Below are 24019 nucleotides of genomic sequence, written 5' to 3' on the forward strand. Positions count from 1 at the left end.
ATTTATTGCCTGGCTCTATTAAGCTTTTCAAAACTACAATAAATATGCAATCAGTTCAAATGACTTAAAAACCTACGCTGCAACTATTTTCACTTTCTGAATTAAAAGTAAATGAGGGTCATTATATTCAAGAATATCACAGATTTTGGACTTTTAGAAAGAAATGCATCCTAAAAACACATCATTAGTCAAAAAAATGTGCATATCTTCAGAAACATATATGATAACTTGGCAACACTTAAAACATTTATGTATAATACATTATAAAAGCATTTTTAATGCACTAATTATGTCTTTTAACGCACCTTATAATGCATTGTATGATCTCATGAATAATTTTAACCACTGTTAGGCTATAATGCATTATAATATTCATTGAACACACCTTTAGAAAAGCATTAGGAATTAAAAGACATTATATATATATATATATATGCAGATTTCGTGTTACATCTGAAATTGGTTATGTATATATATATATATATATATATATATATATATATATATATATAGTGTATTATTATAAACAAATTTAAATTATAATAAAATAATAATAATAAAAATAATAATAACATTATCATTCTAAATGACACTTAATAGCCTTTTGCTTCAATAATTGTTTTTATTTTATAAATAAAACATTGTAATCTCTCACCGCTATCCTTGCCAGTGCTGTTTTGATTGAGGTCCAAGTATCCAATCTTCGGTCTAAAATGATGATAAATTTTACACCAGGTTGACGTGCTCTGAAAACATGTGAAATGCATCAGGTATCACAGTAACTTCTTGTAAATATGTATAATGTATGTAAATGTACACTGGATTTTTTTCCATTGCAATATATATTTATATATATATATATATAGTACATTTTCTTACCCTAAGGTACTGACTGCATTGTGTCTACAAATGTGACTACAAAGATCTCTGCATATTTAGAAATCTAACAGTTCTGCATTGCCATAGTGAATACATTTATTTGAACAGCTCAATTTGTGTAAGGGTTTTTGCAAGGCTTTATGTGAAGAGAATACATAAGGGACTTTTGCTGTACTGCAATGCAGTGAGATGGAGAGGCTTGTAAATATTAGACACAGACCTCGGGATCAGGGTGAGGTATGAAAGAACTTTGGCCAGGGCTTCTTCAGGAATGTCACTGAATGCAGAGCATTCTGGGAGAGTGATGATGACACTAGAGTCCTCACCACATCCCCCTGGAATCCAAATAAACACATGAAATTATTACTAAGTCAAGGACAAATTCTGTGGCAGCTGATATGTATTATACATCTAAAACATCTCACCCTAAGGAAGTTTATCTGATATGATGAGACAAGCCATTAGTCTACATGTAATATAATGTACTTTACATCTCCAAAAAATAGAAAACAAAAACCCCACCTGACAAATAGGCCACTTGTTTTTCAATGTAGCCGGCCACTTCCTGCAGACTCACAGGCACTGTGACCTCTGAGGAGACACACATATAAATCACACACATAAATAACACAGCAGCAAGCTTTAGGTCATGTTTCTGTGAGTCTGTGTGGCTTTGTCACAGTTATGTGAAATTTGAGGAGCAGCACCACCCAGTGGTCATATGTACAAAGTACTTCATAAAATGCAAAAGTTATTATCTGTTAATGGACTCCTCAGTAATGAGTCTTAAGCATTAATGCCTGCAGAACCATCAGGATGGACTGAAGCCATAGACGGTGGTTCGGTTTCCTCTGAGCCTCGTCTCATGCTACAATACACTGAAAGTGGAGGTTGACAATAGAGGATGTGTTCAAATTACACATACAGCAACACTGGTCTCCAGTGACTTCACCATCAACTCACTTCCTGTGTCTGCAGCCAACAAAAACAAATGAAATCCGCAAGGGGAAACGCAATACGCTGTAGAGGAGATTGACTATTTTAGGTCTTTATCAAGTTACATAGAAATCAAGCTTCTTTTTCCTACTATAAGGCTCCCCACATTCTATACTATATAACCATGATAGATTAAAATAAAAAACACACGCACACACACAATTACATTTATGTATTCAGACGCTTTTTCCCAAAGCGACTTGCAAGAGAAGAACAAAGCAATTAATCAAGAGCCAAACATATATTATGTGACCCTGGACCACAAAAACAGTCACATGGGTCAATTTTTTGAAATTGAGATTTATACATCATCTGAGGTGAATAAATGAGCTTTCCATTGTATGGTTTGTTAGGATAGGACAATATTTGGACAAAATACTACCGGTATTTGAACATCTGGAATATGAGGGTGCAAAAAATCGAAACATTGAGAAAATCGCCTTTAAAGTACTGTTGTCCATTTATATCCGTGATTGTGCTCCATTCACTCACAAAAATAAATGTTTTATATATTTACGGTAGGACATTTACAAAATATCTTCATGGAACATGATCTTTACTTATGTAAATATAATATGCAATGTCAGGTTTATTTGACAACTACAAGCAAACTAGAGAAGAGAAGAAATGCATGTGTGTTTGTGTAAGTGCATTGGTTTAAGGGTGTGGGTTGGGTAAATATGCTATCGTTCTTAAATATAGGGTCGACTCGTGTCTAGCAGAATGCTAACAAACGTTGTAATGTGTAAAAAAAACTGCTAGCTATATAACTATCAACCTATTATAATAAAAAATGAATACTGACGTTAAAGTTTAATGAGTTTCCAACAGATACAATGTTGCTGGGGCAGAGATGAAAGTGAATGAAGTCCCGACAGAATATTTAATAGTACTCAAGACAGTTTCGATAGTTTAAAACATTAAATACTGCATGCAGTATATATACTGTACACCTCAAAATCTAAATTAATGAGACTTTTGGGCACCCTTTTATACAAGATAAATAAATAATTTTAGTCTATTTTAGTGAGATGTATTTAAACTAGACTAAACTATACAATGATAAAAATAGAGTTTATGGTCTGTGAAAAGATTAATAATTAAAATCATTAATTAAATGAATATATTTAGACATTTGCTATTTTTCATTGAGTCTTTTAATGCACTAATAACTGGAGTATTTGCTCATTGTTCTCTGTTTGTTCTTCATGTGACTTCAGGCTTTATAAGAAACCCCAGCACTGGCCTAACACTGTTAACTTTAGGCAGCATCATCCTTCTAAATCAACATATAAAACCACACCTTACACTCTTTCATCCAGTCTGTGCAAAATAAACACACTCTGGTTCAGTCCATGTAATGTGAGCATGTCTAAAGGCGCCATTAACACCATAACTATAAAGATTTAGTTCTAAAAGAATCCATACTATAAAGCTACAATATCTACGATTTTTGTAATAAAATAACCAAAAATCACTTGCACAGTGTGATATACAGTATTTCCTGCAGTTGTGTACTTATAATATCCCCAAAGTTCCCAAATATTTTTAATTTCATAATATCCCAAAAGTTCCCAAAGATTTTTAATTTCAGAGAAATTCCAATTTTAAATAATGGCTCGTCCCTGACTCCCTGTTCACTTGTTGCCTGTCAATGACGTAATATCCGCATTATCCCTGGTTTCCGCTCGTACTGCCATAGTAACCATGGCGACAGACGTGGACAACTGCGTAACGTCTAGCAGCACGATCACGCTGTTGTTGTTTCGTTCAAACATTAGAGAGCCTAAGTCCCCCCCTTCCGGTTGACCACCATTGGACCTTATTTCGGAAAAATATTGTATGGTAGTCAATGGCGAGAGACAACAAATATTTTGATCTCGTTTGAATTGTGGCCTGAATTACACATATGATGTTTGTCAATTTAAAATTTACATTTTAAAGTCAAGAAAGTCGCAGTTTGATGTAAAACTGTTGAGGTATAAGACCGTGAAAATACGTAATTACAAAGACTACAAACCCAAAAGGCTCACATGTGACGTCATACCTTTTCACTCAATGAATGAAGCTAACTTTACTGAAGCTAACGTCTGAAAAAAAATTTTTAATCGTAACGTTACGCTGTGATGCCTGAGTGTTTTGTACCAGACTGCACACATACAAGCAACGGTGACGTACATAGTGCGAGACGAGAGATGTAGTTCATTGAGTGATTTTCACATAAAACTAAATGTTACTCTTCTGTTTTATGACAAACTGCGACTTTCTTGACTTTCATAATTATCGTTTAAATTGACAAACATTATTTGTGTAATTCAGGGCACAGTTCGGACGGAATAAAAAGATAAGTTGTCTCTCGCCATTGACTACCATACATATTTTTTCCGAAATAAGGTTCCATGAGCCGGAAGCGGAGGGGCGGGACTTAGGCTCTCTATGGACCATGGCAAGCAGACTTTGGGACAAAATGAGAATTAAAACGAGGATCAATATCAGTGTGGCGTTTTCGAGATGCTCCACGTCCGCGACTAACTTCGACTTGACAGAGCTCATGCATGTACTTTATTCAGGGTTGCCAACTCTCACGCATCTGGCGTGACTCTCACGCTTTCAGCATCAATCTCACGCTCTCACGCACAGGCAAGAAATGTCACGCCAAAATCCATTTTTCTCCCCTCTCAATCCGTTAATTTTCTATTGATGACTATATTGACTAGACCACAGTGTAATGACAGGGGAGGAGTTTAGCTGAGCCCACAGCTGTAACATCTGCCGACAACGTTCTCACGGCAGTATTTTCTGATCGTTGATTCGCTGAAAACCTTTGAACGCGATAGGTCAGTTGCGTGTGAGAAGTTCAGAGAGAGTTCGGAGCATAGGTTCGGAGTCAGAGCCACTGATGTGCGTTTGAAAGTTCGGATGACAATCAAGGTAAGCAGATAATAAAATAGTGTGCCTTGTCAGTACAGACGTAGCCTTGCCTAATCAGTCTGTGTGCCGAGAGTACCGTTGTCCGAGAGCGCGCTCGACAGTGCGCGAGTGTGTCCGAGAGCGCGCTCGACAGTGCGCGACTGAGATCGAGTGTGTCCGAGCAGTTTGTTTATAAATTAAATATACATTTCCGCGTTAGGATGATCTCTGTAGCCTATTGGTATAATCTGCAGCGTTGTAATTAGTTTACATGGTTATAAAATAAAACTCCAAAATAACCTGCAGGGAACGTTCAAAGAAAACATCTTTGTTTGACCGGTTGTGAACACGTGCGGCAAACACGACTAGAATTGGTCTTAAATAACCTCTGATGATGACCTGTAGGTTATCAAAAATAAAACTCCAAGATATTATATTTTATTATTATTATTTATGTTGGTAGGCCTACATTGTTCACTATTATATTGAGAGCACTTTTTGTTAGTGTATACAATGTTTTATAATAATAATTTGTTCTATTTAGTCTCCATTGCATTCATTTAACATATTTAATATTGGGGGTATTTTTTTTATATATTTTTTTTAAGTAACAAAATTACTTTCCCTGATAATTAGTTACTTTTGTAATGATGTAACTCAATTACTAACTTACTTTTTGTGAGAAGTAACAATTACTTTTTTAAAGTAACTTACCCAACATTGCTCAAATGCGGATGTTGAGGTAACCTTTTCAGTTATTGGCCTAAACAAGACTGACACCAGGAACAGACTGTCACTTGATGGCACCCTGTCATCAATGACAATGAAAATGAGCAGCCCTGAACCCTGCTTCAGATACGAGGTGAAGCAGGCCAGAGGTGAAGCAGGCCAAACTGCCACTGTGGCACAACATCACCTCTATCTTTTTTTTTTTTAAATAGTGCAATCAATAAATTAATTGTACATTTTGAAAAAGCGTTCCCATTCTATTAGTTTTTTTTTTTTGGCATAAATATGGGTTTATATTAAGTAAACAAGGACTGACATTTTATAAAATTAGGGTTACCAAAAATTGTCTCCGCTCGCACGCACTGATATTTTACAGAGTCTCACTCCAGCCAAAGTCCCGAAGTTGGCAACCCTGTTTATTAGACAGGTGAGCAAATGTACATAAAACGAATCAATGTCATATAGCTCAACATGATGAAAGTTAGAATATGATCAGTATGTTATAATGTTGATCTAGCTTACTGCTAGTCTCATACAGACAAACTAACACACAGAATAACATTATAACTTTCAACACATTCAAATACAGTAGTGGGAGTGTAGACCAAGTGAAACAGCACTGCGTTACCTCACAAGTTTCATTCGCCCTGTGCGAGTATTAATTCAGCACTTGTTGCAGGTAGTTCGGTAGAATGAAATGACCTCATTCCTTTATATTTGCAGGATTTGCGTGTGGCGCTGATATCTGTCTCTCATTAGCAATCGCGACCTGCTTCATACCACAGTCATGTTAAAAACATCAATGTATTCACTCATCCATAAACATTATTAGATCCATCAGCTTGATGACAAGTTCCATAATTCCGCTTAATGCGTCATCAACCTATGCCTTAAAAAAATGACATATTGTAGCTTTAAAGAGCTCACGCATTTAAAGCGACAGAGGCCCTGATCACACCTGATGCGTTTTTTTGTTGTTGTTGTTGCAGTGAGAGGCTTTTTCAATTGTTTTCCTATGGCAGTGAGCGTTCTGCGCACTGTTTATGCGCCCACTGCTCCTCGCGTTTTTGAAGTTGAAAAAAATCAACTCCGAGCGGAAAAAACGCCCGACGTCATCGTGTTTTTTTCCACTGTCCAATCAAATGAATGGAGAGGCGGGCCCTTCCGTTGTGGTGATGAAAGCTACAGTTGCTTTGCACGCCCGGAGAGTGCGATGATGGAGGATTAACTTGTGGTGCTCTCGCGGGTTACCAAGAGCTAACAACTTTGCGGACTGTAACTACCACAATTTTAACAAAGTAAATAAAAAGCTGATTTGATGTTGACTTGACTGATAGGACAGCTGTTTCGGTGGTTGCCTAGCAACATAAAGAACGCAGCTGCTCGTTCTGTGTGATGGCGGGCCAATGATGTGCGCCTTACGTTTTCGAACCTGAAAAAACAGGTGTGAACAGGGCCTAGGCTTCTCACTAAACAAACCTGTAATGCTTTACAAATCTAAGATTCGGTAACTACACATTGACTTTGATCTGTCCTGTAAGAGACAGGTTGTTTGTCTCAAATATGCTCAGATTAAGACAAAACAGGGTTAAAATTGACATACAATACAGTAAAAAAAAAAAAAAAAAAAAAGTATTTTTCGGTTTCACGGTTTCAGTGTTGCATAATTGCTGTGTTTATATTTGATTTTTTAAAGGCTGAAGTACATGTTAAATGCATTAATGATGCATTTTGAGAAAGGCTGTTAATTCAAACTGTGCTGTTCCAAAAAAAAAAGACCTCTGAGTAGGCTAAACTAAATTGTTTCACAAACATCATTTTAAATGGGCTTGAAATGTTAAGAGGATTATTGCATGAGCTTTTATACTGTAAATTTAGAAAAGCACTAAACCACAGACAGTGACAAGCTTAGATAAATGTTTTTTTAGATTCACAAGCTCAAAAGCATTTTGACACTTTAGTTACACTTACACCTGTGAACACTTGACTATCAAGCCAAGTGGAAATATACCAAGTAACACATTACACAAAAAAAGAAATGTATTGGTTGTCAAATGTTAGTGGTTAAAGGGGTAGTTCACCCAAAAATTAAAGTTCTGTCATCATTTACTCACCCTCAAGTTGTTCCAATGTATTTGTTCTGCTGAACACAAAAGAAGATATTTTGAAGAATGTTTGTTAAACAGCTGATATAGGGCACCATTGACTTCTGAAAAAAAAAATACAATGGAAGTCAATGGTGCCCCATTAACTGATTGGTTACATTCTTCAAATGATCATCCTTTGTGTTCAGCAGAACATACATTTATCTGGGTTTGGAACAACTTGTGTAAATGATGGGGCTGCGCAATATATCGAATTTATCGAAATATCGCAAAATGCATATCGCAACAGCTTGCAATAAATGGGGTCATGAACAAAAGACAAAGTTTTTTAGCTTTAATAAGTATCAGAATATATTTAATTCATACAGTGAAAACTAAGCAATGTTTTATTTTTATATTTTATGATTCATTATCTTTTATTAAATAAACCTAATGTAGGATAACCTGAAACCCTGAGGTTTACACTGATGTTAAAATAACACTTCTTATGCTACAGTAAAACATGGCTGTTCACTTTCAGAAGTTAGAAGGATGTTTTAAGAGTTATCGCATTTTTCTTCAATATCGCACAGCCCTAATGATGACATAACTTTATTTTTTGGGTGAACAACCCCTTTAATGTGATGAACTACACCTGACTTCACTAAAAATTATTTTGACAGTGAATCATGTGTGCCACTTGGCTTAATATTTGATCTATGATATTTATCAATTAAGTGAGGTTTAGTGTCCAAATACATATTGGGGCCATTATGTTTGGCAAATGTGGAAGCATCATGAATGATTAGCACATGTTAATTTCCATTTATAACATACAATGTAAATCGAAGCTTTTGTAATACATTTTAAATTAAATTTAAATCTTATCTTAATGAGATAGTTCACCCAAAAACTAAATTAAACTTGTTCAACATATAAAGCGATCAAGTCTCTTCAGAAAATATGGACTAAACTGCTCGATTCATATGGACTAGTTCTACAATCTCTTTATTAACTTTTTGTTGCGTCAAAGTTTCAGTTGCGTAGACTGCCAATGGAGGGACAGAAAGCTCTCAGATTTCATCAAAAAGATCCTCATTTGTGTTCCGAAGATGAACGTGAAAGATCAATTTTGGTTGAACTAACCCATTATTGACATTTAAAGCTAGATCTAATGTAATGTGGTTGTGGGAATGAAGGGGTGAGAGTTCAGATCTGAGGATTAACAACAGTTTAAGCTTTGAAACGGCAACTCAGAAAGCAAGTTCAGATTTAAATACACTTCATCATAATTGTAAACTTATTGTGTCAAATATACTGAGGAATACTAACATCTGACTTTCTTTGAACACATTCTGGCATGCACCAGCCAGACATGTGTTCACAATGACTCTGTTGTTGTGGTGAACCTGTCTCGAGAGGGACTACAGTCTCGTATTACACTGCATCATTACAACATAATAAACACCTTTCCACAGCATTACTTTAACACAGACGTGACACTCACACTCACATAAAAACAACACCAACACGGAGACAGATGCCAATGACCCGAGCCACACTGCCAATGCTAATCCTGCTACAATCACTTTGAGGAATCCGAAGCATTACATAAAGCATTATAGTAAATATTACATAACACACAACAGAATTGAGTGATTCAGACTTGGACCTTTAAGTGACGCCTGTGGAAAGACACTGGCTAAAAATGAAGATGCTGAGTCATTGTCTGAGGAATATCCTCTGGGTTTAAAGCCGAATTGAGAGACGGAGAGCAGGGCAGGGGGTTAATAATACTGGTGCTCTACTTTCTGTGTCTCAACGTGCCTTGTTTTTAAAATGGACAGTGCAACTTCTATTTTCAATCTCACTGCTGGCCCAAATTCACATTGTATGATTATAAACTGAAAGCTTACTGTACCAGCCTATCAAAACACTCTTAATATATAGATTTCATGGAATCATTATGCATTTCAATAGAACACTGTTTATCCATGCAGCATTCCAACATATGGTTCTGGAATTCCCAACGCATGTCATTACAGAAAGATTGAATCTTGCACATCTTTCCAAGCAGATTATCAAATATCAAATCTAGGTTATGGCCAAAACTATAAATAGCATACATAATCCTATAGCAATACTACATAACACGCCAGTGAACATCCCGAGAACCTGCTCTCCTTATGGAAAAGTGGTAGTTTTAAAGACATATGTAAACATATACTCACGTTGCAGCGTGCTCTCCAGCTCAGAGCCTGCCTGCAAAAGGTTGTAATAGCCCTCCATGTCTTTTTGGGGCTCTTGAGGAGAGGCCGAGCCCATTCCCTGGCTGTTCCCGGAGAGAAGTGACTTGACTCTGGGCCTGTCGGGCCCTCACATCCTACTCCACCAAGGATTCATTTCACTACCTCCACAGATCAGATCCCAGCTGAGGCTCCACTTCAGTTCCGTGCCTATGAACTCCTCAAGTCACCTTGAGCAGGAGCAAGTGCATCCACACACTCCAGCAGCACAGACAGGCCCCCGCTGGAGGAAACGCTATCTGGAAATATCTACTGTATGGCAAACAGACTGCTGCAGCAGGTATGCACTGCAATATCACATCTCAGCTTACACAAACCACACACACACACACACACACACAAGGGAGGGGCAGAGATGAGGAGGTCCTGTCCCAAAAGTGAATCGCATTAAAAGGGTTTCCTGTCCACAGTGCTGACGGTCTTCTCTCTTAAAACACACCACACACTCCATCCGGCTGCAAACTCCTGTGAGATAGAGTGCGTCAGATCTGCATCGCTGTTAGACTCAGACTATTGACACTCTGCCAACTCCCTCCCCATTGACTTACTCCACTGTAGAGGTTAGACCCCGCCCACTGCTGATCTCCACCCTCCTCATTGGTCGGTTTTCCTTCATAGGGAGTGACTTTCTCACTGCTGTAAAGGATCTCTGCATGCTGGATTACACCCATTCTCAGCCTTACAAGTACACACACAACAGGCAGGCTGTTCTGAATATCACTATTGACAGCAAAACTATTTTTTCTTCCAAGACTAAGAAGTTTCATTGTTCAGAATACAGAAAAGTATGACGTGTGGGAAAATTGCACAAAGACAAACAGCTACATGAATAAGAGGCATTGTTGTCAAAGAACACACTACTTTTGCTTTACAACCACATCCTATGTCCATGAGAGACACTCTTTATTCATTTTATGCATTCTCTGCAATTATTGGAGTAGGAGATTAACTTAAACATCTGAAGACAAATAAAGGACAATACCACAAAGATAACATGGACAAGGACTAGGAAGATTTTACTTAAGCGATCATTCTTTTTTTTTATTATGAACTTCAACTTTTACTCATGAACATTTTTAGGATTTTAGGTAGAAATGTATAAATATATTATTATTATTATTATTAAGATATCAGTATTTATTACACAGCTCATTGTCATTTATTGTCATTTCCTGATAACAACGCTAAAACAGATAACAGGCTCATCTGGGTTACTGAAGTCAGCAGCGCTATACGCTTAGGAAAGTTTTTTCTTTTTGTGTTTGCTGAGTTAATGAAACATAATAAACAGTCAAATCAATATTTTGTGTACATTTATTTAATTACGTCATCCAGTATCGTGGACCCGCTCTCTCGTTTCATACAAAGGCAGCTGCTGCCATTTTGCGAGGTAAGATTTTAAAACGGTTTAATCTCAAAACAATAACAAAATATCAAAATCAATATCTCCAAAATTCTTTATGTAGCGAAATGCTGTGTAATGACTGTACCTTATCCCTTAAATGGCCATCTAGTTTGAACTTGCCTTGCTGCAACTGCTCTCTCTGCTGAAGCTTTACGTTTAAAGACCTAATCAAATATTTCGACTCAGATCAATAGTCAGTGTCTAATTGTTTGCTTATGTGGCAAGCCGTGTAATAACTGGGATCATGTGCATCCAGCCTGTTGTTATCTCAGAATAAACCCCTTCAAGCTGATGCAAAATCCTGATCACCCTGTCTGGGTTTATTCTGAGATAACAACCGGCTGGATGTACATTATCCCTTACATATTCATGTAAACGTCTACATAAAACCTTAAAGGGATACTTCACCTCTGGAAAAAATGTATGTGCATTGGGTTATGTATGTAGTAGTAGTGTGAAATTATTTTAGAAGTTGGTGCCTTCTAGACTGAGAAAATCCAGAAAATTAATGTTTGGCTCATGTGGATGAAATACAACAACTCCCAGAATGCACTTGCTTCGCTGCCCTACAAGGCCATGCCTACCGGTTACAGAGGCCAGTATCGGAAGAAATTATACAACTAGGCTACAAGTTGACTCAACTGAAAAGACGTTGTTTTATCATAAATCTCCGTGACGAGTTAGTCCACACCAGCTCCAGTCTGCCCGGGCTCGTCCTCCTGACCACCGGGCGGGTCTCACTCCTCTGCTGCAGCGGTTGCTCCGGCCGCCTCTGGTTCCTCCATCGTCCGCGGCTACTCCTCGCTGTGTTGCGGCTTGTGCGGGTGGCCACGAGCGTCGGATTTGCGCGCCGGATTTCGGGATGTCCGGGATTCGGCTTTTGGTTTCTGCGGTAGCCATTCATTATGTTTAGGCCTACATGCACACCTTTTGTTTCAATCTGACTGAATTCATTCCGATTGGTGAATCTGAATGTAGTGTTTACATGAATGCTAAACAAGTGATCGGTTTATGTGTGTTTTAGCATTGCTAAGAAAATTCTTGTTTTCGTCTCGGTTGGGATCCGTGTGAAGCAGAATGCATGACCCTGCAAATAATGTAATAATGTATGGGGAAGTAAAGTCCAAGTCCCGGACATTTTGGGAGATCTCGAGGTCTGGTGCGCAGATCCGTTGCTCGTGGCTGCCTGTGCGGGCCGCAGTGCTGCGGGGAGCAGTTGCGGATGGTGGGAACGTGGGAGGCGGCCGGAGCCGCTGCTGCAGTGGAGGAGCGAGTCCCGGCCGGACATGTCTGGGAAAAAGAGGACGTATGGTCACCCCTACTACTCAGCTTGCTCCACAGAGCAAGAGAATGTTAGCTTAGCTTTAAAAAAAAAGATGGCTGACACTATTTGTACATTCTGTGAATGAGATCCCACCCACTATGGGCGGATTGAAAACATGTGGAACTAGCTCCTTCTACTGGCTGTAGTTTTTAGCCTCTGGCCAGAAAAGCCTCCGATGACGCAAAATGACGATTTTTGCTTAATGCTAATCGGTGAAGTATCCCTTTAATGTTTATGAATAAAAGTTTAAGTTTAAAGTAAAACAATTTATATATATATATATATATATATATATATATATATATATATATATATATATATAATCCTATTATTATTATTATTTATTAAGATATACTTATATTGATACACAAAAAATTATAAAAAAATAACAAAAACAACATCACATTAGGTCCTGTAACTTGTTACCATTTCTTTAAAATTTGAATTTAAATCAATTTTAGCTGAGTCTCTATTGCATGACACATTCATTTTTAAAGAAACAAATAATGTAATGTGGTTTAATTTACTTTGAAGCCCTGTAAATTGCAGGTTTAATAAAAATTAAAATAAAAACAGTAAAAACAAGAACAATTGAATTCAACAGAGAAATCCTAGGCAAAAAGGAAAAAGCGTCAGACACAAATGTCTTCTTTCAAAACAGCATTTATTTAAGAAAAGTTTGAAACAGACTGGTCTTGAGAGGTACATTCAGATCAGCTGGAGCCTGAGGGACATGATGGAGGGAGCAGGGCTGACCGAGTTAGTGCCCGACTCATTTTACAGCAACACACCTCAGCCCTGCCTCACGCTCCACAATCAGGCTGCCTTTTTTTCTGCTTTATTTTTTTTTTACTTTTTCTTTTTCTTACAAAAAGTGGCTCAAAAAGTTTCATTAAAAATACAATCAAATAATTTCATATATATTTATATATATTCAGGCAACATGAGAATCCAAGAATAATCATAAGCTTTGAAAATAGCATCTCTGAAATAATTTAAAGGTCTGTTTGGAAATTTCAAACATTGCAGGCAAGTTCCATTTACCCCTCTTAAACTGAGCTGAACAAACACATGAATGTCTTCATCTTGGTGAGTGTGTATGTGCTCACCAGGGTTCAGTCCAGTGGTGGCATTAGTGGTCACACATGCACAGAGATAGAGAAAAAAAAAAGGGGGGCTCACACTGGATTAATGTTCACTCCAACTGGCCTTACATGTCTAGTTGATAAGCAAATAGAGCTCTGATATATTTTCTCTGGAAAGCTAATTCATGATGTAATCAGAAATGAAAAGAAGGCCTGGTGGTTACGCTGGGCTGTGATACAGCTGGATTAAACCCGGCCCAAGATTTGGAGCTGAGCTTAAGATGCTTAGCATCATGACACAGTCAAAGGTCTAACACACACCACTTTCCCTTGGATAATCCACACACACTTGAAGATAGGTGAAGCTGGAATGGGGGCATTTTTCATATGGCATTGTTTTAAGAGAAACAATCAAGAAACACACTGGCTCTTCTAACACCCATTTTGGGCTACAAGCAGAAAGAAGAACGGAATAGATCGCTCGTATTAAAGGGACAGAGATTTCAGCTGCATTCACACCATACAGGATCTATCGCACTGATCTCTGATCAGAGGAAGAGCCCAGAGCTGCTGGTCTACAGGTTCTGCTCAGGCTTACAGGATATAGAAACCCAATCTGTTCAACAGCGGATTGCACAGGCAAAAAAAAATAATAATCAAATGGCACAAGCTGATAATGATACATTTAAGAGAAGGAAATTCATCTGACAAATATATAACATTTATGAGTATAATTACAAGGTACAATAAATATGTAAAAAAAATAATCACATAGTCAAGAATAAAATAATTCAATTATAATCTAAAAGGTGATGAAATCATGGCACGTAGAAATGGAATGTATTTAGAAGTGAAGAAAGTAGAATGAAGATCCATTCGCTCCTAACCACTAGGGGGCAAACATGGGTTTTAATAGGAATTGGACCTACAGCTCCTATTTCAGGACCTAAGCTCCACCCCTTTTAAGTGATTCATTCAGTAACCTCAAAACAGTAAAATGCATGCATGTGAACGTGAAAGTGCGTTTTTGAGCACTGGCCTGGTATTTAGAGCGGACACATTGCTCAACAGTGAAGCCTCAAAATACACTATTAACTTTGCTCCGAGGACTTATCTTAGCATGTGCCGTTACCACAGATAATTCACCTTCAAGGAAAAACTGAAGAGAGATGGTCGCCCGCTTTTTTTTTTTTTTTGGCATCAAGCAAGAATTTCCAATTTTCACCAGTACATTTCTTACATCTATAATCCAACTGTAAACTGATCCCCGTTTCAACAAAGAGTAACATTGAAAACTGTGACAGTACGTTTAGTACGGCTTTTCACACGCGCACGTACATGTACAGAGTTGTTGGGCACCGTGGGATATCCCAGAACTCCATGTGGTTGAACAAACAGCAAGTTGTTGAAAGGCAGCTTTGAAACCCATAGGGTCAGTGCCCTCAGTGCAGCATCTTAGAGAGAGCTCACATTTAGGGATCTCGAACAGCTACATATCACAAAACTCTAAACTATGATCTGGGATTGTGATCACACCTGTTAACCGATCACAAAAGGGGCCAACTGTCTGCTAACAAAGTAAAGAAAACCAGAGAGCATGTTGACGAAGGAAAAGGGTATTTATAGGACTCTTGGGGGGGGGGGGGGGGGGGGGGTCATGCAAGAGAGCCAATAAGGAATGAACCAGGGTCGGTACATTCTGCAGCAGTTGAGCGCTACGGCCAACTTCTCCAGCGACACACTTATCCCGGTACGGTTGAATATGAGAGTATGGCAGTAGGGCAGGGCAGAAAACGTTGTGAAAACCGTTCCCGTGGAATCGTTCTGGGATGAGACGCTTTGAGTGAAGTGAAAGGACATGACAGAAAAGGTGGAAAGAGGACTGCTGGATCAAGGCCTGGTCTGAGCAGTTTAAGGTGGTTCCATTGTCATGTTTCATTTAAACAGGCAGGAGGAAGGGCAGCGACCCTGGAAGATGCGAGGGGCCCATCAGTAGTCTTAACCCAAAGCTGTCTGTGCCCATCAGAAGCGCTCCATCAGATGCTTATAGGAGAGGGGTGTGACAGCAGCCATCTGTGGTGTACACAAAACAAACAAAAAACAAACAAACAAAAAAAACACACAAACCTGTTTAGCACATGTAAAAAAAGTATTTAACAGGTGAGGAGGACAGATCTGATTAAAGTCTGAATAGCAACAATGTGTTGATCTATTATTTGATTGATTTATCAAATATAACCAACCCAAACACATAAACCCAGACAATTCTGTACATAATACCAACCCTAAATCAAATCAAACTGATCTGTACCAATGAACCATCCTAATCACAGGAGGATCTGGTTGTCAGGAATGATTCGCTCATATTATTAGTCAAAATAAAACGCGGATTTGAATCCTGGTTAATGGAATGTCCTGGATTTAAAACAGGTCCTCTATGTCTCAGATGCTGTCAATTACCACAGACATTAAACGTGCAAGGAACCGCTGGCAAAATGGGCTTTTGATTAAACTAGACTGAAATCGGTGCTACATGACAAGCAAAAATAGAGTAAAAGGGCTGTGGCATTCCCTTTTGCTGAACAACTTTCATACCTATAATTCACTTTTGATTTTGCATTTAAAAATGCATTAGCAACTACCAATGGAAGTCTATAATTTACATTTATATCTTCCATTCAAAATGTGTTATTTGTCCTATAAAGTGGCCAAAATTGTTTAACGAATTGTCAGATGAATTTTTGGTAATGCATTACTGGCGTAATTCCTTTAGATGGATTTGTCGGTAAACATGCTATCCAAGATGCTATCCAAGACCAATTTGTATTGAACCCAGAACATTCCTTAGATCATATTGAGCACTTTACCTGTCTGTGTAAGTTGATGTTTCCTCTGACAGCTGAGAAGAACAGAAGAGCAAGTTTAATGCTGGTGAGTACTTTCTATCTGCAGCCTCACCAATAACTTATTACACAACCATCACAAATTGACCCCAAAAGCTTCAGGCACAGGCGAACATGCAAAACACCCATATCAACATGCAAAATGCGAAGCATTAATGCAGGGGAACAATCACTGGAACCAAAATAATGTCCCACAAAGGTTAGACAGCCAACTACGATAGTCACAAAAAAATAAAAAGAATCCAAACTACAAACTACCACACCACACAAAATACCCAACAAAGCAAAAGACACAATAAGACCAACATGACACTGCGGTTTCATTTCAATGTATTTAAGGATTGCACAAAACAACCACATTCATGTTGTCATTCACACACATATAAATGAGGTTAAAGAGAACAACACGACAGATAACTGGTTTAGTCAGTTAATACGGACCCAATCACAGGTTAAATGAGGAGCACATGCAAGGCATAATGAGGGGCGGAGCTTCCCCTGGCAGGCTGAAAGGATCATTTAATATTCATTCATTCTTTTTTTCCCCCTTCTGCTTGTTTATTTTTTTATTCCTTACAGCCAACAGTACTGCACTGTGGTATATCATTATAGTGTCACTTATTAAATGCATACGTTAATTAGGTATATGAAAGTACTACATGGTCATGTCCTGTAACTCTTGATCCTTTTTAATATAAACTGCAACAGCAGAATTCTCAAATGTAAAAATCACTTTAAAAATCTCCATAGAGAAAATATTACGTTAACTTGTTTCATTACAAAATTTCTGGTAAAGTAAGACAATATACACAATCCTGAACCAATCCCAAATCAGAGAAGTCTGTTAGGAAGTGGGAACAGGGCTGTTATTCTTTCAGCAAAGTAATGCAAGCTATCTACCTAGCTTTTTAATACTAGTTGGTATGGGATTTTTGTTGTGTTAAAGCGTAAAAGACATTAGTGAATTATCCGATAAGAAAACACTGTTACACTTTATTTTAAGGTGTCTTTGTTACACTGTAATTGTACTGTTAAGTACTGAGTAATAATAATTAACTACATGTACTTACTATAGGGTTAGGATTTGGTTTAAGGTTAGTTACATGTAATTATGCATAATTTACAGTTATTTCTATAGTAAATACATGTAACATGTAACAATGAGAGAGAAAATAAAGTGTTACCGAAAACAAATTAGTCGCAAAGATTAATTTGAATGTATTTTTCACATTTTCAAATACTTTTTGCATCAAATCAAATGTTGTAATTGTCAATCTCAGAGCTGGATGGTTTAGTTCAAGAAATGTGCAATCTCTAAGGTGCAGAATGTTTAAATCTCTATGGAGAAAATCAATGGGGATATACTTGTCACTGTTGAGCTGTAGTGTGTTCTTTTTCTTAAAGGAACACTCCGACTTTTTGGGACTTTAGCCTATTCACCTTATCCCCCAGAGTTAGATAAGTCCATACATACCTTTTTCATCTCCGTGCGTGCTATAAGTCTGTTTGACGCACCCACCGCTAGCCTAGCTTAGCACAAAGACTGGATGTGAATGGTTGCAGCTAGCATACTAATCCAAATAAGTGACAAAATAAAACAAACATTTTCCTATTTACATGTTGTGATTTGTAGTCACAGAGTGTACAAAAAACAAAGTCACATGAGACAGACATATTTTAACCGTATAAATACTGGGAACTATATTCTCTGAAGACGAAGCACTGCTACTTGGGCGGAGTGATAACCGCAGCACATGAGACGCGCCGTTTTTTCTTCTGTCAACAAAACCAACGTGACTGTGAGCTCTAGCTCCGCTCAAGTGTTACTGGGACGACAGAGCGCGTTCGAGGCAACAATACTAACATTACAGGGGATACATGGAGCCCGTAAACAACTGCAATAGTAGTTACCACCCTATTCATATAATAGTGTCACTAACGTTACATTAGATCTAAGTTAGCTAATGGCACTGTTACAGTAACGTTAGGCTAAACATTTAAAAATATAACGGAACACTTACCGCAGCCGCTCACTTTGTCCTGTATGTGATATCGATGGGATGGCCGTATCCTTCAGCACACGTTCCTTGTGGCAAATTCCCTTTTTTGAAAATAGTCGTCCTCAGTGAAATGTACCGAGCAAACATAATGTCCCTTGATAATCTCATTAGGTGTGTTTTGATCAATATCCAGAGCAAGTAGCCATTTCTTCATCCGGTCAGCGTTTTTAGTTGGAATTCTATGAAACATCATGGTATTACCTGGTCTCCCTGTTTATTGTCACAGCTCTTTACAATACAGCGAAAATCCATGATTGTAAACTACGCTTTTACTATTTATAAATTGCTGACTCTGTAACCCAAACTCTGAACGAACTCTCTGCTCCTCACCTCGGCGCGTCTCAGGTGCTGCGGTTATCACTCCGCCCAAGTAGCAGTGCTTCGCCTTCAGAGAATATAGTTCCCAGTATTTATACGGTTAAAATATGTCTGTGTCTCATGTGACTTTGTTTTTTGTACACTCTGTGACTATACAAATCACAACATGTAAATAGGAAAATGTTTGCGTTATTTTGTCACTTATTTGGATTAGTATGCTAGCTGCAACCATTCACATCCAGTCTTTGTGCTAAGCTAGGCTAGCGGTGGGTGCGTCAAACAGACTTATAGCACGCACGGAGATGAAAAAAAGTATGTATGGACTTATCTAACTCTGGGGGATAAGGGGAATAGGCTAAAGTCCCAAAAAGTCGGAGTGTTCCTTTAAATAAGTCAAAGACTAAATGTCTTTTCAGCCAACCGATGTGAGTTCATCCTGAGGTAGGGAGAATTTCCACAGCAGAATTCGGAGGAAATTAAAAGCATCCCACAGAGGGGGCGCCGACTGAACCCAAGGGGAGGAACTGCACCGACTACGAGGCAGATCCCTTGTGGATGACTAGGGTCAGGCGCTCAATTGGGGCTCTGATTGTAAAGGTCTGGGGTCTTGTACCTGTTCATTTGACAGAATTGGACTCGTCTGAAAAGGTTCTCATGAGCAGGGGTCTGGCTGAAGACTGAGAGGAATGGCTGCCCCCAACATTCGACTGACCCGGCTTTTTCTGAAAGGGGGTGGTGAAAGACACTTAAACACGATGGATCGGACACACACATACCCACTCAAACACACAACTGCGGTACAGTAAATCCTTTAAAAATAAGACAAAACATGGTGAAGGATATTTATAATGATGAGATTTCATATTTGAGGGCACAATAACGTGTTTAGTGTTTCCATACAGCTTAACTTTCATGGAAGAATTCATAATGGCCATTTTTTCTAACATAATCCCTCATCCCTTTTGTGACCCACACAAAAGTCAGCCAAAACTCAAACAAACTCAATATAAACCCACAAAGAGATGGGTGATTCTAGTTCCTAAATGATTCTACTTTTACTTCTACTTTTATAGTAGTGCCAAATCATTTATCCTAACTACACTACCGTATAAAAATGTATTTAGCGCCAAATTTCAAATTATAAAAATAATATTTGAATTACTGCATTGCATATCACATTGTGTATATATATATATATATATATATATATATATATATATATACACATATATATATATTAAGATAATTTAATATCACATTCTTATTCATTCTTATTTTAACTCTTAAGTTAAAAATTCCCCTTTCTTATCTGGTCAATCGTCTTTTTTTTTTTCCTCGATCCCCAACACTAACAAGACAAACACTCTCTCGCACATACACACAAGATCTCACTTTGAATCAAGCAGCCAAATGCACCCATAAAGTCACAGTGGTTTGGGTGGGGAGAGGAGTAGGCTTGGCCGAGCACGCATGCATAAAACCCTGTATGTTTGTGTGCTGCATTCTCCTGGCTGGGCATGCAGAGAGAGCAGGCACCTGGAACAGGCAGCTGAAGGAATTCCCATCATACCCTGCAGCCCTTACAGACGCACACTGAGGAACACCCAACACCGCGGCTCAGCTTTTGGGGACAATTCTTGCACAACGCCTCAAGACAAACACCCACTCAAAAAACTGCCACCACGATACACCGTTCGACTGACAATCCAAACCCAGAACCCGTGACAAACACATTTGAGCTAGCGAAGAACACCACCGAGCAGAGACAAACGGGTGGAGAGACGGCAGGCAGGACACTGAAGATACAGACAGGCAACCCAAAGGAGGAGGGACAGTGAGACAAAAAGCAGAAGAGGAGCAGGCAGAGAGACCTCAGTCACTCCAGGAAAAGCTGTGAGTGCTAGCAGTCTGCGACAGCATGAAGATAGTGGATGTCCCAGAGGAAGGAAGACGTCGTTTCATCTATGGGACAGCACATAGGTGGGCAAGAGACCAAAGAGGACAGGAAAATTAAAAGAAGGTCATGGGTAAGAAAGGGTGGGAGTAAAGTTATGGGGGTAGAGATAGAGAAACAAGAGAAATGTGGCAGAAACGCAATTAAATATTCAAGTGAAAAGCTCCAGTAACTAGAACCCTGACTATGTGCTGTTTGATTCAGCAGAAAGTTGACCGGCTCAGCATGAATAAGTATCTATAAAACAGACTAACTCTCCTGGTGGAAATTGATTGCCACATAAATCCCATAATACATTTATGGTCTGCCGAATAGAATATTAAACTATCAGGAATTTTAATACATTTTTAAAACATCACACACTACCATTCAAAAGTCTGGGGTTAGTAAGATTCTTTTTTTAATGTTTTTTCGAAAGAAGTCTCTTATGCTCAGCAAGGCAGCATTTATTTGATCTAAAAACAGTAATATTGTGAAATTGTGAAATCAAAACATTGCTTTTTTTTATTTTAATATGTTTTAAAATTGAATTTATTTCTGTAATGGCAAAGTTGAATTTTCAGCATCATTACTCCAGTCTTCAGTCACATGATACTTCTGAAATCATTCTCATAACGATTTGCTGCTAAAGCATTTCTTATTGTTATTAACAATAGTTGTGCTGCCTAATATTTTTGTGGAAACGGTGATATTTTTTTCAGGATTATTTAATGAACAGCAAGTTTAAAAAACTGATTTTTTTAATGGAAATCTTTTTTTTAACATTAAATGCATCTAAATAAATGTACTGACCCCAGACTTTTGATCGGTAGCGTAGATTCTGAATTGATGAGCTGCAATTGTATGCGTAGTAAAATGCAAATAAACACACCTGTTCTATATTAATGAGCATAGTTGCTTAATTTTCAATATCGGGCTGACGGTGTGACTAAGTTCAGCAGAGCTTGACTTTAAGCCAGCATCACTGCTCATTTGCATAATGTCTGAACTGCACATACTTTTCACAGCATTTTCAACAAGCTGCAGTTATTAATACAAAATTGCTTCACAAATTTATTAATAGAGTGATTATGTTTTTCTTATTCATGCTTTCAGTTTTTCTCCTGTAATACAAATTAGCTTGTGATATAACCTCTACACCCAATGTATCGTTTCACATTTTACAAGTTACATTGGTCAATAAAGACCATGTTTCTCATCTAAAGTTCATTAGGCTATAATTATAAAACCATTATTAAAGTTGACAATTGAATAAATGACATCATTATCACATTGAAATCAATGACACAAAATGTCTACCCATTAGCCGTTTTAATTGACACGTGGCATTCTTGGAAGGGAAGCGACACCTACCTGTGAGGAAGCAGGGGGCAGATTAGCCCCGTATGCTCATCTCTGGCCTGAAAGCCTGCTTAACTAGTGTCACACACATTAGCGACCCCCTACAGCAGGTGCTCACTTCCTTTAAATAATTCAAATTACTGGAGGGGACTAATTATTGCTTATAGATTCTAACTGTGGTAAATGTTAGCTGGTTGGGTAGCCACTGACACCAGCACAGAGTGATGCAAGTATTTATGTCAGTATTTAAGTCAGAGTGATACATGGGACAAAAAGCTACAGGAGAGTAGGAGAGGACATCGAAGAAGAGTGATAGTAACAATTAGACTGATTGACTTCCTGTCTGTTTGACCAACCCCAACAATCCAAACTGTTCAGAGCTTTGAAACAAGGCAAGAGTTCTGTTAGGGGAAAAGTCAATGGTGTAATTCATGACAGTCAAGGGAAGTAAGGAAAAGAGACACTTGAGAAGTGACAGAGTTTGAGAATAAATAAAAAAGTAAGGTCTTAAAAGGTAAAACAAGGCTGAGGGTACAGGGGATTATTAAATGTGACCGTGTCCTAAACAGGTGTGACGTGATAAAGCAACAAATGACACAAACAATCTCTCTACCATGTAAATCAGAGTTTATGTGCTAACCAGCCATGACCACACCAAGCAACAGTGCATTTTGCCTTCCTACACTGGCCCTAAAATCATGGTCAACATAACTGTGAATTAAACATCAAATATTCTTCTAATTGGTCATGACTGCGTCACGTCATGCCTGGTTAGGACATGGTGTAAGATGAAAGAAGAACAGAAGAGAAGGTAAATCAGGAAGAATAAGGGAGAATAGGATGGATATGGTCGAAATGAAGAATTGAGGAAGTCAGAGAGGAGTAAAAATGTGAGGGAGAAGTATACCTGTCGTGAATGGGGGCCTCTGGGCTTGCGGAGGACCACCAAAAGGAGCTCTGGCAGCAGACTGAGGAGAATGAGGATGATGATAACCAGCCAGGCAGACACTGAACTCAGCATGTTAGCAAACACAAAGTACAAACGCTGCTGCTTCAAAAACGGCCTAGAAAAAGAGAGGGAGAGAGAAGGAAGGAAAGAGAAAACAAGAGCGCAAGACAAGTTAACTCATGCGATTAAACATCAGTTCATTTATTTTATTTATCTTTACTGAAAATTATATTTGCTTCATTCTACAATCAGAGCTGTACAATGAAGCCGCAGCACAAAAATAAATAAATCCCTAGTGGACCACATGTTAATCGGTGTTAATTATCAATAACGAAATCCACTCGTTAACAATTCAAGGTGTTGAAGTTATTTGCATCCCTTTTAACAACAAATATAATATCAGCTAAAAAAGTTCTCTGATGACGTGTGCAGAGGCGCGAGGGCTGGATAATTATCCCTCCCCTCCTGCAACCTGTCACTCAAATGAGATTTGCAGCAATTAGCAAACGGCAACGATCCAATTCATTCCTAATGGACAAAATTAAGCGCGCGCGCCCTTAATAGAGAAGAAAGGACTTTGCAGACTTCAACATTTCCTCACCATATGATGCCTCCCCAGAAGAAACTGAAGAAAACATAGAAGGCCAGTGAGCCCCAGATCACAAAATGGTTGATCCACGTCCAGTGCCGCGTGTCTAAAGCCAGCTGGGAGAGGGAACGCAGTCAGTCTCTGACAAATGAAGATCTGAGATACTTCTTTTATAGTTGAGAAGTTT

General features: G+C 38.3%; 2 protein-coding genes across 5 annotated transcripts in view; both read right to left on the reverse strand.

The window, feature by feature from the left end:
* The window catches only part of mcf2a (MCF.2 cell line derived transforming sequence a), a 31702-nt gene extending 21314 nt beyond the window's left edge, over positions 1 to 10388 (reverse strand). The window contains exons 1-4 of one of the 2 annotated variants that reach the window (XR_013799868.1): positions 9830 to 10062; positions 1402 to 1470; positions 1100 to 1214; positions 656 to 746 (exon numbers count right to left, since the gene is read on the reverse strand). Coding sequence is in view for 1 of the 2 variants with exons in the window: in XM_079631636.1 (XP_079487762.1) it covers positions 656 to 746; positions 1100 to 1214; positions 1402 to 1470; positions 9830 to 9923 (369 nt within the window). In the remaining variant the exon portion in view is untranslated. Of the gene's footprint in view, positions 1 to 655; positions 747 to 1099; positions 1215 to 1401; positions 1471 to 9829 lie in introns of both variants that reach the window. The other variant, XM_079631636.1, reaches the window with a different exon arrangement.
* A 4965-nt stretch (positions 10389 to 15353) lies between these two features.
* The window catches only part of atp11c (ATPase phospholipid transporting 11C (ATP11C blood group)), a 56200-nt gene continuing 47534 nt past the window's right edge, over positions 15354 to 24019 (reverse strand). The window contains exons 27-31 of one of the 3 annotated variants that reach the window (XM_079629840.1): positions 23845 to 23948; positions 23202 to 23358; positions 19613 to 19721; positions 16586 to 16617; positions 15354 to 15791 (exon numbers count right to left, since the gene is read on the reverse strand). In XM_079629840.1, coding sequence (XP_079485966.1) covers positions 19617 to 19721; positions 23202 to 23358; positions 23845 to 23948 — 366 coding nt within the window. In that variant the 3' untranslated portion in view covers positions 15354 to 15791; positions 16586 to 16617; positions 19613 to 19616. The remainder of the gene's footprint in view (positions 15792 to 16585; positions 16618 to 19612; positions 19722 to 23201; positions 23359 to 23844; positions 23949 to 24019) is intronic. The other 2 variants (XM_079629841.1, XM_079629842.1) reach the window with 2 other exon arrangements.

Source organism: Phoxinus phoxinus (genome assembly GCF_949152265.1).
Source record: "Phoxinus phoxinus genome assembly, chromosome: 12".
NCBI classification, from domain to species: domain Eukaryota; kingdom Metazoa; phylum Chordata; class Actinopteri; order Cypriniformes; family Leuciscidae; genus Phoxinus; species Phoxinus phoxinus.